Raw genomic sequence first — 20,333 nt, forward strand, 5'->3', positions numbered from 1 at the left:
CTAACTCGTGATAGTCACTTCACATCACCACAAGATTTAAGTTATCCACAAATCAAATGCTCGCTCTATGAAATGTGTTTATTAAAAGCATTTGTAAAGATATTCTACGAATTTTAATAATTTTCAGCTAGCAAGCGTCTGACGCAAGATGGCGCCGGTACCTGGGACGTTCACTTTTTGTCGAGCCCAAATGACAAGCCGACATATTTAAAAAAATGTACTGCGGTTTTTGTACCAGCCACAGAATTTTTAACTTCAATATTACAAAACGACACCCACTTTTGTTTCCGACGTGTCTGTTTGTAAAGTTTCGTTTAATATGACACAATATAATGTTTGTGTTTTTGTTCACAGGCAAAGCTGCTAGAAAACTCCCACGCATGGCTCGGAGCATCCACGTCCTCTATTGCAGGTCAGTTGAAGTTACATATCCGTAGCTTGTAACAGTTTCTTACACAAAGCTATTCGTGAATTTTAAAGACACATACAATTATAATAAAGCACATTATTTTGACCATTTAAGTTATGCAATAGTTATTTATGTTTTCAGTTAACTTAAGTCACAGTTCACAGTAGAGTACCTAGAAGTGTTTGTGTGTTTTTGTGTAACCTGCATGGCTGTCTGTCACGGTGTAATCCGCACCAATAATGATGCAGTACGTAACATTATTCATATTCCGACACGATAAGTATTGTAATACATAGTTGTCGGTTGTTGTCGCTGCTCCGCGCGGCGGCGGCGGGGCGGCGGCGTGGGAACATTCCGCCACCAGGGAAACTCTGTTCGACCTCCATTACGGGTTGCAGCACCACGTTACGTATACGGCTAAAATATTATTATGAATGGTTTCGTAGAATCGAATGGAATTATAATACTTAGCGTACAAGATATCATCGCATAATTAGCATTCTTGTATTGTTCACTTTTTTATGGTTCAATCCAACCTGTAAATCTTGTTCCACGCTACTTACTCTCAGTGTGTCGATCGACAAACGGCTGGTAACGTTTGTCATAGTATTGCATCATCGTGCGGAGTACTCTGCTAGGCTACTATTGAGAAGTTTTGCTTTTATCTGTCAATCAGACTACCACGGTCATACCCTCAAACTGAAGGCGCCAACGTGGACGCAGAGCCAGCTGCAGAACGCCATCCAAGCCGTCGTTACTCAACGCATGCGATTCACTCAAGCCGCCACACATTACGGAATACCCAAAGGAACACTTTACGACAACATACTGGGGAAATCGAAGCGGATGGCCGTCCTAGATGAGGCGGGGCTGTCGGCCAGTGAGGAGAGGACCGTGCTCGACTTTTGTTGTGAAACTAGTCTATCACCATACAATAGAAGGACTACAAAATCTCTAGCAGAAGTTTTGGCATTTGTTGAGAAATTACGAAGGAACCGCGACCCTGGGTTCGCTTTCATAGGATTAACCGGCTTCAGGTGGTGGTGGGCATTTTGCAAGAAACACTCAATAGTATCACTATATTACGAAGGCGCAACTAAAGATAAAAATTCTAAAGTGAAAACGGAACACACGACTGATGATGAATCTTAGAATTAAAATTCCTAATATTGGCTGGCTTAGATAAATTAAAACCAGTATACCTAGCCGTGTGGGTGATAAGATAAGCTGTAACATCATAGAGTTCATCGTATACTTAGGATACTTTTATACCAGATATAGTTGTATAATAATTATCTGATTACTAGTGGCTGTGCCTACCTCTATAGATATTGCAGACGTACTTTTTTTTTTAGACCCTCAGACGGCATTAACTACTTGGACGAAGTACAGTCGTATGGTAAAAACCATGTTAAATGGTTTAAACTTGTCTTCAACCCGCAATGGAGCAGCGTGGTGGAGTATGCTGCATATCATATGGGCTTGATTGTTTATAAAAATAAATAGTTAATGCCAGATGAAAAATTTGAAGTAAGTACTAAAATTAAAATTGTATTTCAGAATTATGAAGCTAATTTCTTGAAAACAGAAAAGCCTTCGTCAAATAATCTAATAAGGATTCTTGGGAAACTACTAGATTATATGCCGAAGGCTTTTCTGTTTTCAAGAAATGAGCTTAATAGTTCTGGAATACAATTTTATTTTTAGTGTATACTTCAGTAATTGAATATTTTCTCAGTTCCTTCTATCTTTGCGGAGACGTTTGACGAATAGAATAGATTTAAGTAGGTACAGCTAACTCAACTGGTACGGATAAAACAGTCTCTGCCTATCGTTTTAATCTCTATGTCTGTCATGTCATGAATATCAGGCTAATTGGACGAATTAAGTGAACGTGGTAATGCAACTTGATTTTGACATAGATCACGTAATAAATGGAAATGTATTGAAGGTATACAATACAATAACTTGGAATCCGTGATAGGTAGCCCTGTTCGGAGAACGTGTAACTTACATCTTAGTGTGACAGGTTCGAATCCCGACTCGGGCTGTAAACCACGAACATTGTGAGTTTATCGTAGATAATTGATATCACGTGGTTTCCAAGATTTGTGCCCGTTTAATGGCAATAGGCTCGCCCCGTATTACACAGGAATTACACATAGCGTTGAAAGGAGGGACGGAAGTGATACCTGAAGTTGCATTATTACCATAAAGTAGATGTATTTCATATGTGTTTTAGGTACATAATTATTATAGAAAAACCTCAATAATAAATAAGTTTTATTGATATATACAAAAGTAGATACCGATTTTGTGACACATAGTTATAGCGAAGAACTAGAAAGTTGAAAGTAAAAAGCTAATTTTTTATTGGTGCTTGCGTTAAAGCACCAAAAAAGGGAAAAGTAACCCTCAGGGGGACGAATCAGGACAATACAGATTTCACGCAGAACAAGTCGTGGACAACAGCTAGTCTAGTGTAATTAGCTTTAGGCTTTGACGTGATCTGGTTTAAAGTTCGGTTGAGAGATTAAATGTGTGACATACGGCAGCATGCGGCGTATGACTGAGTAATTGAGTTGCCTGTAAAGTATAACTCTTTTAGCTGCTAGAAGGGGACGCCAGACAACTGGTGTCGCAGGCTCACTGCAAAATGAATGCGGTTAAAATGTCATTCATAATGTCGGTTGTAATCTGTAGGCCTTAACTTATAAGTGCAAAGTTTTGTATGATTCGAGCGACTGGTCAGGCGGATTTATCTACCTGCATACTAGCTTCTGCTGTGTAGATTATGATTTGTTATATTAACGCGATTTTTGTAGACTGTTGTTTCGTTCAGAGCTTTTAAAAATACATGCATCGCATCGTGTCGTAATCGTAATGAAGTGCATAAAGGGAGCAAACAAGTAATTCATTGAGATTCTTTCAAAATGTTTCATAGTCAACCTCATTTCTTCTCTTTTTCACGTAACAATTTCATACAACTAGGAGTGTATTCCTTTAGGAAATATTAATGCTTTAACGGCCTCCTTGGTCCAGTGGTTGAGCGTTAGACTCACGATCCGGAGGTCCCGGGTTCGAATCCCAGTGGGAAAATATCACAAAAATTACTTTGTGATCCCTAGTTTGGTTAGGACATTACAGGCTGATCACCTGATTATACTCGCTCCTTGTTCGAGAGGTTTTAAACAGTGTAGTCTACGTCTTATGCTCCAGCATCGTCACAATTTTCAAAGCTCATATCCAAAGCTAAAAAAAAAAAAGTTAGTTTCCCGCTTCCTGAACGCAGCTGTCAACTAATGTCATTACGGTTTTTGTGCACCGGCGCGTCACTTCGCCTCCGTAAATAAACTAATTGAAAACTAATATTTAATACAAAAACATGATTGATATAGTGCGAAAAATCTGTTACTTACATAATCAAGTGCTTTTTTCTCTAAAAAAGCTAGAAACAGTACCAAAGAAAAAATGTGGATGACGACGAGCGTAAGTTCTTTTTGATAAAACAAAACGTGGATTATACTGGTAAGTCTTAACATTATCCATCTACTAAAACAAGAGAAGATATAATTATGATCAATTCAATTTAATTCCTTTTATTGTCAAAAACAAATTACTTTTTTTTGAGGTTATAATTTTATAATCCTAACATTCGAAGAAGTAACTTAAGTTGGTACTTATTACTAATAAAAGTAACTAGTTTTATTAACAGAAATAATAATAATATTAAAATTGTATCGTGTTCGTGTTATAACAGTGATTTAAAAGTTATACTTTATTCCGATGTTGATGTTGTTTAAATTCGCCTTATATAAGGCAGGCAAAGATCTGAGGACTATACAGTCTTGACTTTAGTAATTTAATATTCGAAAATCACGATCAAAATAGGCCTAAGCCTTGTCTTCAGTCCCTGATTGCCGCGTTCTTATTTTCATCTGTCAAAAAAAAAAAAAAATTTTGTTTCTTTTTGTAATTGTGTTCTTGGCTTATGTTGCGGTTGATAACTTACTATCAGCGAATGAAATGAGCAGTTTTATTATAAAACAAAGAGAACCAGTGAAATATAACCGCAGAATGGCATAGAAAAGTAAATAATTAACTCGGAAATAATTTGACAAGTTCAGATAATTAGATGACAGAAGCACTTCATGTTTACCCTGTTCATCAAGAAGTACCTATGACACAGTAGTACTCAATATCACAGAGGTCATCTACACCATTGGTAGACAAGATACATAACTTATTCAAGATAACACTTAAAACATTTAGAGGATTATAATTGGTTTACTACAAGATAACCATACTTAAAAATGATATTATATATATTATAACAGTACATAATCCCTTCTCACAGTCTCTGTTAAGTGGTGTTAATAATGTTATCTTCTCCGAATGATACTTACAATATAAGATGATGATAATATACCCTAACAATAAAAACAGAAAGAGTGTTAAGAGAGTACAGGCAAAAGATAGCCTTATTATAGTAAGCAATTTCTTCCAAATTACTCTAATCTTATTATAATTCAAGCTTCCAACGTATGGGTGATGATTATTGGCACCTACCTAACCAACAAGAGAACACCACTTGGAGAGTCACCTAGTTAAACACTAGTAGTGAACTGTCTGACTAGAGAATAGACAGACTATTTGTTTCCCTTTAGAGCTATCACAATAGAGGATAGACAATGGACTTGATGTATCAACCCTATTAACATAAAAATCAACCACTAAGACTGTTGCAAAGCGCAAATATACCTATGCCTTATTTTAATACCTAGAGCTATCATTTAGCGGATGGACAGGGGACTTGATGGTACCAACTTAATGTACATAAAAGCTATCACTAGGAAGTTTGCCATTGCTAAGCTCTAATATACCTATTTTACATTTCCATACCTAGAGCTATCACTTAGAGGATAGACAATGGACTTAAAGGCACAATGCACATAAGAGCTACCATTAGGAAGGTCGCCATTGATAAGCGATAATATACCTATTTGTCATTTCCATACCTAGAGCTATCACTTAGAGGATAGACAATAGACTTGAAGGTATCAATGCAATGAACATAAGAGCTACCACTAGGAAGGTCGCCACTGACAAGCGCTAACATACCTATTTCTCATTTCCATACTTAGAGCTATCACTTAGAGGATAGACAATGGACTTGATGGTATCAACCTAATTAACAAAAGATCTACCACCAGGAAGGTCGCCATTGCCAAGCGCTAATATACCTATTTATCATTTCCATGCCTAGAGCTATCACTTAGAGGATAGACAATGGACTTGAAGGTATCAACACAATGAATGTAAGAGCTACCACTAAGAAAGTCGCCATTGACAAGCGCTAACATACCTATTTCTCATTTCCATACTTAGAGCTATCACTTAGAGGATAGACAATGGACTTGATGGTATGAACCATATTAACATAAGAGCTACCACGATTATGGTCGGCATTGGCAAGCGCTATATACCTATTTCTCATTTCCATACTTAGAGCTATCACTTAGAGGATAGACAATGGACTTTATGGTATGAACCCTATTAATATAAGAGCTACCACGATTATGGTCGGCATTAGCAAGCGCTATATACCTATTTCTCATTTCCATACCTAGAGCTATCACTTAGAGGATAGACAATGGACTTGATGGTATCAACTCAAATAACATAAAGCTACCACTACAAGTATCGCCTTTTGCTAAACGCTAGTAGATAGCTAGAACATAGACCAACTATTTTTTATACTTTTATTTCCATGTTTGGTTTGTCACTTGAGGAATCGAAGATAAACCATTGAATTGTCGGGGCTTACCTACCCATGTTGAAACTCAAGATTAGACTAATGCTGAGAAACAATAGACTATTATGTCAAATTGATTATTATAAAATAATGAGAGTACAAATTCTGAAGAAATAACCGACAATTCAAAACCTAAAAGCCTCTGTTCTATTAATCAACCTCAACTGTGCTAGAAATCAAAGTATGTAATGTCAGAGATTACTTTCAAAAGAGATAACTGTACACAAGACATGGTTAGAGAATACTGCTATTAAATTCTTTCAACCAACATCATAAAATTCAAATAGCACATAAATAATAATGAATAACATTGCCCGAAGAGTGAGTAAACGAGATAGCAACAGGATCTGTGGAACAGAGACAACAGTATCAGCAGGCAGCCCCACAGCCAACAGCATGAACAGAAAGCCCACAAGGAACAGTATCAGCAGGCCGCCCCACAGCCAGCAATAAAAGCAGTGATGCAACCAGTCATGATCAGCAGTGCTATAACCAGCAGTACCAGCAGCCCTACAGCCAGCAGTAGTAGCAGAGCTACAACCAGATGTATTAGCAGTCTCACAGCCATTAGTATCAACAGTGGCCCAGGCAGCAAGGCCGTTTAAGAATAGTACCTCATGAGGAGGAAGAATTCCCTATAAAGTTATAATGGGAAAATTTGCACAAGCAAATATATTTTTCAAAATTCTGGTAAAATTAATTCCGAATGTCTTATCACTAAAAGTTTTAGCATTATCATTAAGACATGGGATTCAAATCCTGTCTTTGTTAATCAGGAATAACAATACTAATCTCAGTATAAATTGGGGTACCTACCTGATAATATTATAACTTCAATGAAAATTTCCTTCAAGTATTACATTCGAAATTGTAAAATATTGATACCTAGTTCGGTTAGATAGAATAGTTGCCCTTTTTATTATTAACTCATAGGTGAAAAGGAAGGAAAAATAGTTCATTAGTAACATATAACTTACATCACCATTAGCGTTTTCTCTAAATTATGTTGTTGTAGATTTATTATGTTGTTGCTGATCAGCCCAAAACACAGTTTACAATTAATATAAAAATTACAACAATAATGTCCCTCCACTTAATCAATCGGAACCAAACTGCAGTGGAGAAGTAACAATAATATTTTCATGATAAATATATGTTTATCTTATTTTTCGGTTAGTGTTGTAACGTAAATCAGGCAGGTCCCTTCACTAAATAACCTGACATATTAAATCTTCAGGATGGGTACGAGAAGTGAATCCCTGTGCAAACAACAGGATCATGTTAAGTTAGGTTAAAGGAAAAGATGATTTTTACGAACGATGATAATATACCTATACGACCGATAATTAATAAATTAATGTTATCCTTATATGTAACTGCATACCTAAGGGTAAAATATGTTTTATTCATTTATTTATTTTTTCCAGTAAATAATAGGACGTCACTATTACTGTCCTAAAAACAAATTCAATAATTATTACACTAAAGAGATAGCTGCGTAAACAATGTTACGTGTGTTAATGTGTTGTGTGTACGTTGTTCTATCATCTGATTGGTGGGTGAAAGGTTGCATAGAGGAATAGGAAAAAAATCCACAACAAGTTATATTTATTATTACCACATAAAAAAATATACTAAATATTATTACCAAGCCCATACGGTCGATATTAGGTAATACACAATAACTTGGGCTCAGGTAATCTATTTTAATAAAAACAAAATCTTAATTATTACGAAGATAATTATCACACAAGTACATAATGTAAATGCACTTCCCCTCTTTATACTTTCAGCCTCATTTAACAATATCTTATAATAAAGAGGAAAGTTTAGTTCAGTGGTTCTGAATATTTTAATGAAAAAGGTCATTTGAATAAATGTATCGAAATTCTTACTTGCACTTATATTTGTATTTTCTCTAATCAATTTGACATGTTGTCTTAGGATTCATTTAACTACTCAATGTCGACAACAATTGCCAACTTAGCACAGGATGTTACAATCAATCTTGTGTCTGGGTGCCCTCGTCATTACCCGTTCTTCTTTATGTATTTCTTCTTCTTTTATGTATGTAAACAAATAATGTGTAACTTTGATAATTATTGTAGCCCTTGGTATGCCAATGAAAAATGAGTGTTATACTATATGATGAAGTCTCACAGTCCTTTCGACTATAACTATCGTTGTTGTTCAAGAGCTTCGGAAATGTGCTCTATGGTGAGGTCCCTGTGAGGCTCTTATAGCCAATCTTGATGTTGAGCTCATTCAGAAATTTGTTCTTGTGTAGTTCTTTTGTTGTGAAATTGATAGTAATGTGAAATAGGTATTTAATGTACTTGCTCAACTTCAACTTAATTATTTAGAACTATGTATCTATTCTAGTACAGTATAGTATAACCAATTAACCATATATTATATAACATACATAATATCGATTCCATTCTTGAGAACTGGTGAAACTTGTTTAGCGAACAGTTATTATTCTTATTGTTTTTTACATGATAATATCAAAACGTTTGGTGGAACGCCGCGCTGAGTTTATCAGGCGACGGCTGTGCCTCTCACTGCCTTTATTGGGATTAAAGTCATGGGCAGCTTAATTAGCTTTCGTGATAACAATGTACTTTATTCATTAATTAATAATCATATTATTGGTACTCGCTTCAATTTAAATGTTTCATTCCCAACTAAACTTTGAACATCTACACTGTTTAAAACCTCTCGAACAAGGAGCGAGTATAATTATGAGATTAAACGAACTTACCTGTAAGTGAAGTTCTATCTCAATTATACGAAGCTCCTTGTTCGAGAGGACTCCCTCCCTTCAATTTTAATATCCCGCCCTAAAGCTTCCACAGGTGATGGAGTTGTCCATGAAACATGCTTTAAACATAATGACATTAGTTGACAGCTGCGTTCAGGAAGCGGGAAACTAACTTTTTTTTTTTTAGCTTTGGATATGAGCTTTGAAAATTGTGACGATGCTGGAGCATAAGACGTAGACTACACTGTTTAAAACCTCTCGAACAAGGAGCTTCGTATAATTGAGATAGAACTTCACTTACAGGTAAGTTCGTTTAATCTCATAATTATCCGAAAGTAAGATGATACGTGCTTCGGAAGGCACGTTAAGCCGTTGGTCCCGGTTAGTACTTACCGATGTAAGTAAGTAGTCGTCACATGAGTCACGTCAGGGGCCTTTGGCAGCTGAATAGTAACCCCAGGGTTAATGATGTTGGTAATCCACCTCTCAACCCACACAAGAGAAGAAGAATGTTTTTAAGAACATATTAAGCTTAATGTATATACACTACACGTTAACGCTAAATATAAATTTAAATCCGTCCACTTATTGTTGTTACTAGTGCGTATACTCCATGTATATACTCGCCTCGCTTCATAAATATTTGATGTAATTAATGTCTTGGTAATGAATTATAAGAATTATGTGTTTAAATAATTAGTTTTTAATATTACTAATCTATAAATTATGAATGAATAAAAAAATCAATTATAGAATATTAATATAGAAATCTGCAATATTGCAGAGCTACATTAGGAAATAAATGATCAGCCAATAAATAGATTGAAGTGCGATGTGTTTGAGAAATATATTTTTTTATTTTAATATTAATATGATATAACCTAATATGTTTACTTACTATGCGTAAATCGGTGTTCGTCACGCAATTTGCAAAATCAGTTGTTTTCAATTTACCTCGCCGATTATTTTATGAAAGAAAATAAATTATCATATCCATCTTTATCACACTATATTACCTTTGTCATTATCTATCAACTCACAAAAGTGTGAAATAAACCCACACACAATGAATGTGTAAATCCATACTAATCCATACTAATATTATAAATGCGAAAGTAACTCTGTCTGTCTGTCTGTCTGTCTGTCTGTCTGTCTGTCTGTCTGTCTGTCTGTCTGTTACTCTTTCACGCCTAAACGGCTCAACGGATTTTGATGAAATTTGGTATGGTGACCTAGAAATGGTCATAGGCTATAAATAATCACGCCATCGTTCTTAGGGGGTAGGCAGTTGGCAGATAACTAAATTGATTTAGTGATTTGTAGTCGTTTTTGTTGGGACTTTTGCTCTTTCACGTCTAAACGGCTGAACGGATTTTAATGAAATTTAGTAAGGTAATAGTTGGTTATCTAAAAACGGTTGTACGATCAAATTGATCACGTGATCGTACTTAGGGGGTAGGAAGTAGGCAGAAAACTGAATTGAGTTAGTGATTTTTTTATGGTTTTTGCTGGGAGTTTTGTCTATCATGCCTAAACGGCTCAACGGATTTTGATGAAATTTAGTTAGCTGATAGATAGTAATCTAGAAAAGGATATGGCCTATTAATATTTATGCTATCGTACTTAAGGCGTAGGCAGTAGACAGAAAACTAGGTTAGTGATTTTTACCCACGACGGAACGGAGCAGGTATATGCGTTTAGGGTGAGAGATGTTTGTGTGTGCGTTTGTGCAAAGAAATGTTATTAATTATCTTCTAATTAATTGTTTGTTTTAAAAGTTTGCCTCATTCACGCCTTAACGTCTGAACGGAATTTTATAAGACTTGGTTAATTTAAAGATAGGATCTTAGGCACGGACACAGGCTACTTTTTATGGCGGGAAAATACCTCATTCCCGCGGAAATCTAGATTTCGTGATCGTGTCAAGAAGCGCATGACGCCATAGCTACTGAAATGATTTCGATGTTTTTTTTTAAACTGAGTGACCTCAAGTTAGTATTTGATCACTTTTCTAACTTAGAGGGTAGGTAGGCGCCATAATTTAGGGAATTTATGATAAAATTTTGATGCAACTGTCTTTATTAAACAGTTATATCTCATTCCTACAGGAACCTACACATAGCTATAGCTAGCTATCTATTAACATTAAAACTCTTTCTAGAATCACATTACGCCAATTAATTGATCTGATTTGTATAAGTTTTTTTATTCAACTGACTGTTACATTACATACAGATAAAATCTAATTACTTACACCACATAATTAATATAGTACTACATGACTAGCTACGCTTTAAACTTGAGGAGGTAATTCGATAGACATTTATACGAACTTTAAGCCCAGTAATCAATCATAGTAATAAGGTAATACTCATTTTAGACAAAGAAACGGATAGGTAATCAGTTCGTCAACGAAATTATAACACCTACACTTAGTTTGTTTACTATTTAACGAGGGAAAATAATCCTTATCCATACTAATATTATAAATGCGAAAGTAACTCTGTCTGTCTGTCTGTCTGTCTGACGAAGTCGCGGGTACCAGCTAGTCTTTAATAATATTGGCTAGTGATTAATTCAATATTTTCACAATGTAGCGTTGCATTTTACATTGTACAAATTTTTAGGCATGTTAGTGTGATTTATATTTTATAATAAGTACAATTGAATAATGTATAAAGATAGATAAAATAAATGAGATCTAAAAACGATGTGATATTTTTGTTTTGTACTTAGTAAAGGACTTTATTATATAAGACTGGCATTGTGAAACATAAATGTATTTATAAGTCGGAAAATATCTGGAGTCTTGCAGTTACTTAAGAGACTCGAAAAATCCAAGTGTTCGAGTTTCTAAGCTGCTCTGTTCCTACTTAAACTTAGTTTTGTAAATGTGCTTACTGGTGCCATAATGACAGCATTTTGTGATAATATTAGAAAGTGAATGGAGGTTATTGCGTAACAGTAGAGTGTTCATTCGGACATATAGTCTAGGTTATAATAAGGGCTTACCATTAATCCTATTAATTATGTAGTGTTAAATCATACATCATGCATAAATCCACTCTCGTAATCCTTACCGGTGTAGAAATAGTATAATAGTATAATATAAGAATAGAATCCTACCGACGAGCCACGTACGAACTAGAAATATAAACATTCAAGTTTTCCGAGGTGTTCTTACAGCGCCCACTCATTGCTCATTCGTACATGTTTAACACCAAAGCCTGATTTGCACAACACCGCTATGAATGAGAGGTTGTGCCCAGCGGTAGGATCTTACGGGCAACATTAAAATGATTAATACAAATCTGCCGAATTTAATGCAGCATTCTTTAGTTTTACTTAACTTATATTAAAAATATCACTCATTGAAATGAATATATCCTTGACAGAGGGATGTGTCGAGAACTGCAGGCTCACAGTATAGCGCACAGTTATGCATCTCATTTACTTGTAGCGTGCGCAGACGGCTATCAACATTGTAAACACATTAATTAACAGTTTTATTTGTACACAAAGTAATTTCTCTCGAAAGTAGAGCACAATCCGCGCGCTATTACGGCCGCTGATCACGAATGTACAATTTATTTTCTGACACTTTTTGTCACTTTTCACTTCTGCAACTAAAATGATTCATTTATTTATTTATTTATTTGTACACAATGAAACAGACACAAGAAACAAAAAAAAAAAAGTCAAAAAAATCAAAGTTTTATCGTTAAGTAATACACCTGCGTTAATAGAGATTCATTTATGGCTGCAAATTATCTTTCGGGGAGTGTAGTCCAGCCTTTCTAATGGTGATCATGATCGTGAGTTCATGTATTTATAAATAAGTACGAAACATAACATTGATTGCTGCGTAAATCAATCTGTACTTACATAAGTATAATTAAAGATCCATGAATTAATTATATACGTACATGAAAATAAGTACATTCATATGCCATTTTCTATTCATTTTGAATATTAAATACAAATCAATGTAAAGAACATAATATGACATAGCATCACGATTCACGATTGTATCCCTAAAGGAGTAGGTAGATGTGTATAGTCACTCCTCGCCGGCTATGTTTAAGGGTAAAAGGGCATATAGGCATGATGTTGTTATGTTAAATTTTAGCAATTAGTATTAAGTAAAATGGTAGTAAATAATCCAGTTAAGAGAAGTGAATAATGAACCATTCTTTGAGAACTTTGTCCCAGTAAATACCCGTACTAAATTTGCTCAAAAGATAATACGTAGGTACTTTACAAGTTGTATCTCTACTATGACAGAGTTCTTGAGAGAAAGCAGTAAATTTTAGCAACTATTATAATCGTATGATAATGTAAATTACTACTCTGTAAGACTGGGATACTTTGTAATTAGTAATTATAAATAAAAACACCCGATAATAGGTATTTGTTTTACTAATGACTGTAATAATGAATATTCTTCCTTTTTATATGCAGGTTTTTCCGGCAGGTCAGTATTTAGGTATCTTTGTTGATTTTTTGCATGTGTTCATTTCATTTGTCAAAATTGTTTATTAATAAAAAATATTTTGTGTTTGATCACAATCTCACCTAATGGTAAGTTGTGGCTTAAAGTGATGTACGCTTACCTAATAACTGACTATTCACTAGTTTTGAGGAAGAGTGAATAGGCAGGGAGAAAGCAGTGGGGCGAGGCACTATGCAATCGGCCCAGCAGTGCGTAAACCAGGGCATTGTGATCGGCACACATGCATAGTATGGCTGCCCGGACCTCTCTCCCCTAGCAGCTTCTTCAGACATCATGCTGGAACACGAGTGTCTTCACTTAATTGTCGAAACTATACTACCCTTAATATGTACCTATTAGCACCACCCAGGGGTCACCCTACACGCGAGTGACTTCAACCTAAGCGATTTCTACCCCCAAAAGGTTGAGCCGGTCACATTATTTTAAAGAGCTTTGCTTATCTAATGAAAAATCATCTTCCTCAACCTGCGAAGTTTGTGAGAAGAGGTTAAGATGCGTAGGTACCACTTATCTTATATGAATGTACTCGGATTGCCTTACAAAGGTTGTGTTTATTTAAACAACTAAAAGCCAAAGTAGTGGTATAGAAGGCCCTTAGACGCCCTTTTATCAGAGCCTACGAACAGAGAATCATATTTGATTTATGCTTTCATTCACAACAGCTTAACATCTTAGGATTTTGTGGGTGGGGATGAACTAAATATAATGTTCTAGATAGTATTGCCCGATGGACCTGGCATAACAAAATTTGTTAAAACTCCTCTAAACTAAATGCTTAACATCGCAGTCAATGGGACATTTAAAAATACCCACATTTTGACCCCACAGACAAAGTACATTTTATGACATACGGTAGATACCATTATAGCATAATCAAACGCCAAATTATTCAATTGCATGCATCATCAAATACAATACGATAAAAAATAATATTTTCTAGGAGCTGCGTGGAATCACCTTTCAGTTGATTAAAACGGTCTACCAAAGTCATAGTGGAATTTTACTATATTATTTAACTTGACAATGGCTCCGATTCCTGCAGACACCGCCTAATTTTATTTTAAGTTATATCCGTCATTTTCATATCCGTCGAAAAGGAAAGGGACGGATGATTCACAGCTCTTTATTTTAGGAAGTATGAGTAAATGAATGAATAACCCGGGCGAATCAAAAAGGTACGTCATTGCGGTATGCAATCCGTTTGACGTGCTGTCTACTTAACTGTGTCGGGTTATTGACTGATGTAAAATTTTTAGACGATTGGTTTAGATTTGTGCTTAAAATTGACGTGTGTTCCATAAATTTTATGCTTGTCGATTACCCGTCCCTTTCCTTTTCGGCGGATAAGAAAATGACAGATATAACTTAAAATAAAATTAGATGGTATTTACAGGAATTAGCATCAATGTGTTTTAGAAAGTTATTTGTCCAATTTAATCCAGAATCCGAACAAGCGAATCCAAAAATATATTTCGGGTATCGCACTGTATCAAGCAATAAAATTAACACGTGTCCTTTCTTTTTCCAGCAGACAGCTACCAATACCAGCTTCAGTCCATGTGGCAGAAGTGCTGGAACACCAACCAAGGTCTGGTGCACAACCTGCGGTTCCGGGAGCGCGGGCCCCTCAAGTCCTGGCGACCAGAGACCATGGCCGAAGCAATCTTCTCCGTGCTGAAGGAAGGCTTGTCACTCTCCCAGGCGGCCAGAAAATACGATATCCCGTACCCGACGTTTGTGCTGTACGCCAACCGCGTCCACAACATGCTGGGTCCCAGCGCGGACGGCGGCGCAGGTACGTTACATTTGAGTACATACCGCCCTGTTCTGTGGTGACTTAAAACACGCAACATAAATCTTCTTCCCTAAACATCGATAAAGTTTAAGCCTAACTTTGTAGAATAGTACCACTTTCAGTCACCACCGAATGCTACATCCGCATTAGTTTACATTTTTCTGGAAAAAATATATTACTCTGCGTTACTAAATAAAATATTTTGAATCGCAAGATTAAACTAAAGATAAACTATCAGAAGAGTACAAGAAATAGGAGTGAGATTGGTGAAGATCAAAATGACATAATTCAGCAAGATGAAAAAGCCAAGATGGCAGCCAACAAAGTGCACTTTAATCTATACTTATAATAAATCTGTAGAGAGGTCAATTCTGTACATTAAATATTTTTTCAAAATAACTATCAGGGGATGATAAGTGGTCGATACTGATGCCAAAAATGCAATCAGTAAAATTTTTGTCTGTCTGTCTGTCTGTCTGTATGTTCCTTATAGAAACAAAAACTACTGGACGGATTTTAATGAAACTTGGTACAATTATTCTTCACACTCTTGGACAGGTTATAGTATACTTTTCATCACGCTACAATCAATAGGAGCAGAGTAGTGAAGGGAAATCCTTTTGTATGAAAAATCTAAACCACTCAAGTTAGACGTTTGAAATTTGGCATGCAGGTACCTTAGATACCGTAGAGGTACACTAAGAAAGGAATTCCCGAAATTCCCACGGGAACGGGAATTAGCGGGAAAATACTTTTGTATGAAAAATGTAAACCACTCAAGTTAGACGTTTGAAATTTGTCATGCAGGTACCTTAGGTACCGAGGAGGTGCATTAAGACAGGAATTCCCGAAATTCCCACGAGAACGGGAATTAGCGGGAAAATCCTTTTGTATGAAAAATCTAAGCCACTCAAGTTAGACGTTTGAAATTTGTCATGCAGGTACCTTAGGTACCGTGGAGGTGCACTAAGAAAGGCATTCCCGAAATTCCCACGGGAACGGGAATTAACGGGAAAATCCTTTTGTATGAAAAATCTAAACCATTCAAGTTACATGTTTGAAATTTGGCTCGCAGTTACCTTAGATACCGTAGAGGTGCACTAAGAAAGGAATTCCCGAAATTCTCATGGGAACGGGAATTAGCGGGAAAATCCTTTTGTATGAAAAATCTAAACCACTCAAGTTAGACGTTTGAAATTTGGCATGCAGGTACTTTAGTAAACTTAAAGCTTAGTTGCAACAGGATATTACAAAATTCCCACGGGAACGGTAGTTAGCGGGAAAAAACATTTGTATGAAAAAAATCAAATCTAAATAAAAGGAGAAACTGACTGACTCAGTGACTGACATATCAACGCACAGCCTGAACGGCTAAACGTAGGCATTTGAAATTTGGAAGGGACATAGCTTAGGTACCGTAGAGGTACACTAAGAAAGGAATTCCCGGAATTCCCACGGGAACGGAAATTAGCGGGAAAATCCTTTTGTATGAAAAATCTAAACCGCTTAAGTTAGACGCTTGAAATTTGGCATGCAGGTACCTTAGTTAACTTAAAGCTTAGTTGCAACAGGTTATTGCAAAATTCCCACGGAAACGGGAGTTAACGGGAAAAAAACATTTGTATGAAAAAATCGAAACCGCGTAAGATAGATGTTTTCAATTCAATTAAATTATTTATTGCATTCCATGTAGTACAATGGGGTGTTACATAGGCATAGGAACTAAAACATGGACCCTGTAGGGCACAGCATAGTTGAAGGGAAGAGAGGAAGTGTGTATTAAAATTAAAACTCAATGAACAATCAATTAAAAAAAAAATCAATTCAATCAATTAATTCAATCTAGCATGCATGCATACCTTAGTAAATATAAAGTTTATTTTTGGCTGTAATATTTTGAAAAATGGGAGTTATTAGGAAAAAAATTGTATGAAAAAATCTAAACTGCATAAGTATGCACTCCCACACACACAAAGATCTCTCTCTTATATAACACGCCACGCGGACGAAGTCGCGGGCAAAAGCTAGTAATAAATAAAATTATCAGAATAATGGACTGAAATCGAAGATAACTATAAGTTCAACAATATTTTCCTACAAAATAGTGGAATTCCGATTCATAAATACGATGAACTTAAATGCGATCGAATTTAAATTAAATATGTCTGACAGACGCTATTACATTGATGAAATTTCAGAGAACTGTAAACAATGCTTTTGTGAAATGCCGTTATGGATGTATAGTTAAAATTAAGTTACATTTAAAACGTTGATATGCGAATGTACATTGTTATGTGCGCATTGTGAAACTTTGCTGAGCGAATTGTCGACTAAAGATTTTTTCAGGTGTGTTTCGTTTGTGTATCCTGGATCTACGATGCAACCGATTTCGACATTGTATCGCTATTTCTCTTCATACTCTATGATTAGTTATATAAAGTAAGAAAAGAAGTTGTGATGTTTCTGTTTCTGGTACCAATTCAATTATGTTGCTATATTTGTAATGTCAAAGAGTAGTATATACCGACACAATCGCAGGTCCACGATGCGAAGAAAATATCCCATTATTATCGACAATATTGACATCCTAACCGTCCGGATATGAGTTTCTAGATAACCTGCAATAATAATGATGCCTGGAAAACCAAACGCTTGATGTTATTTTTCATATTATTGAATCCAAACTATTAATTTGTTTTGTTATTTATAATCCATTATAATTATATATTTACTTAAACAGATACAACGTTTGTACCGCTAATATGAAAACAAAAAGTTAGTTTAACTCTATCCTACCTTATTAAGTGGTGCAATGAACAATTGGACACCTGTTGGTGCTTTTTCATTAATTATCTTTTTTTTTAATGTATGTCAAATCCATTTAAGTCAAAGAACCCATATGGCGTTTGATCGTTTGATTGTTTTCTGCCTATTTATGGTTTGGTTGTTACTGGTCATATCTGATATTATTTTTGTTTTTAAGTTACGGTTATAAACGTTCTTTGTTATGAATTGTAGTGTTTAGGAGTTCATATCTGGAGGGTTCAGATTTAGCTTTGTAATGGTGGAGCTTTATCTGTTCACGTTTGACTATTGGATGGATTCACAGATTTGAGGCCGAAGGGTCGCGGGCGGCCGCAGCGCATCCTGCTGGGCGTGTGGCCTGATGAGCACATCCGCGGCGTCATCCGCGCCGTCGTCTTCCGCGACACGCACGCGCCGCACACCACGCACCACATCAAAGAGGAGGTGCTCCCCGTCTACCCCGCCATTACGGTCAGTATCGCGAAATTGAAATTCTAATCAAAACCTCCCTCAAATAATGCATGATGGTCCCCTTTGGCGCTCACCTCGCATCCTCTCCGCTCGACTATTCCCCAACCCCGTTTAATAACTTTTTTATTTACCACCGCTATTGCGAAAATGCTTTTGCGAATTATATTACCTATTGTAATTGCTGTGCGATTTCGACGCGTTACACTTATGGACCTAATGACCACTCACTTACAGTGAAGTTTAGGATCGCAACAATTCAGATTGACTACGACTTGTAACAGTGACAAATACGAACCGTCGCTTTCATTCGGTGTGACTGTCATATAACGTTACCTATTCTTAACCTGATAGTGCTAAGGGAAGACAGTTGCACCTAGTGAATGCGCAACCTTAGTTTTTAACAGTATTTGCAATTTTAACCCCTTACCTGGTAAATTGCAGACAGATTGTAATTTCCCGGCGTTGCGTGTTTCAGGATGGCATGGGCGTACAAAATGCCTACGGGAATGCCTGTGGAAATGGGCGCGAAGGCGGCGTCTCCCCGAACGCGGCCGCTGCCGCCGCCGTGGCCGCCGTGGCACACGGTTTGCGCCGGCAGATGTGCAATATGGTAGTGGCTGCACAGCGGCCGCCCGACCACCCGGCGCACCTGGGCCTGCCCCCGCTGCCACTGCAGTCGCCGCGGCTCCCCTCGCCGCTCTCCGCCGGGCTCGAGTCGCCGCTCTGCTCGCCACCGCCACCCGGACACGCGCTAGAGCCACCAAAGCCCACCGACCCCTTCCGCCCATTCGCATCACCCCGCCCGGATAGCCGCTACAGCGAGAGAGACGTAGCTGAGCTGTCAGACATGGGCCCTCCCAAGACCCCGGTATCGATCGCCAAAAATGGCAAAGATCTAATGTCGACCCCAGTGCCGGTGAAGATGGAGCCTCCTCCAGTGGAAGCGCGGGCTGAAAACATCTGAAGCGAGGCCGCGGGCGCAGCGCAGTCGCACACGCCAGTGGGCGTCCCGCCGTCGCCGCTGCCCGCCTATCCTTATTTCGTGCCCAACCGCAACTCCGTCGGCTACTTCTAAGCGCTGCATATGCGCAGCCATGAACACACGACAGCCGCGCGGTTGTGCGGTTGCACGGTGAATGATCCGGTGATTCCGAGCCGGCGACTAATTTACCTTTTTAATTTAAATTTATTCATTTCATCGCATGAAACATTATTTAACTAATTATTATATTATAATTTAATGTGGGGTATCGCTGTGCAATATGCTTGTTGATTAATTATGAATTTTGTATTATTATGAAAGAGTACTTTTAGTTATTTTTAAGTTTTTTTGTTAATTAGCGAGGGACACGTAACGTGTAAGTAGTCATGCTACATGTCTCTACCACTGTCGCTTGGTGTTTCATTATTATCTACTCATAAGTATAATAGAATGTCGAACATTACATGTAAGCTTAAACTAACTTTACAACTTAGATCCATCTGTGAACATAGGGAAATCAAAATTAAAAATATTTGGCCCGATTCAAAAGACTGTTCGGTATACCTAATCTTATTCAACAACATACGTGTAAGACAAAATTTATGAATTAGTCTTAGATATAACCATAAATTAAACATAGATGTATCTTTCTTTTATCGTCAAGTGGATGTCAATTTCTCTACTAGCGATTTAGTAACTGTGTGTTGTTGCTTTTTGTAGAGGCGCCCGCGCGCACCGCTGCGATTGACCGGCGGGCGGCTGGCGGGCGCGGCGGGCGC

At 37.0% G+C, this 20,333-nt stretch overlaps 1 protein-coding gene across 1 annotated transcript; it reads left to right on the forward strand.

The window, feature by feature from the left end:
- The first annotated feature begins 148 nt into the window (after positions 1 to 148).
- On the forward strand, positions 149 to 19,673 carry LOC126381562 (protein bric-a-brac 1-like). The gene is made up of 5 exons (XM_050031028.1): positions 149 to 157; positions 355 to 412; positions 15,030 to 15,296; positions 18,406 to 18,572; positions 19,048 to 19,673. Exons 1-5 carry the CDS (start codon positions 149 to 151, stop codon positions 19,534 to 19,536), a joined length of 990 nt encoding a protein of 329 aa, XP_049886985.1. The 3' UTR covers positions 19,537 to 19,673.
- Positions 19,674 to 20,333: the final 660 nt, after the last annotated feature.

This window comes from Pectinophora gossypiella, unplaced genomic scaffold (assembly GCF_024362695.1).
Source record: "Pectinophora gossypiella unplaced genomic scaffold, ilPecGoss1.1 Pgos_62, whole genome shotgun sequence".
Taxonomy (NCBI): domain Eukaryota; kingdom Metazoa; phylum Arthropoda; class Insecta; order Lepidoptera; family Gelechiidae; genus Pectinophora; species Pectinophora gossypiella.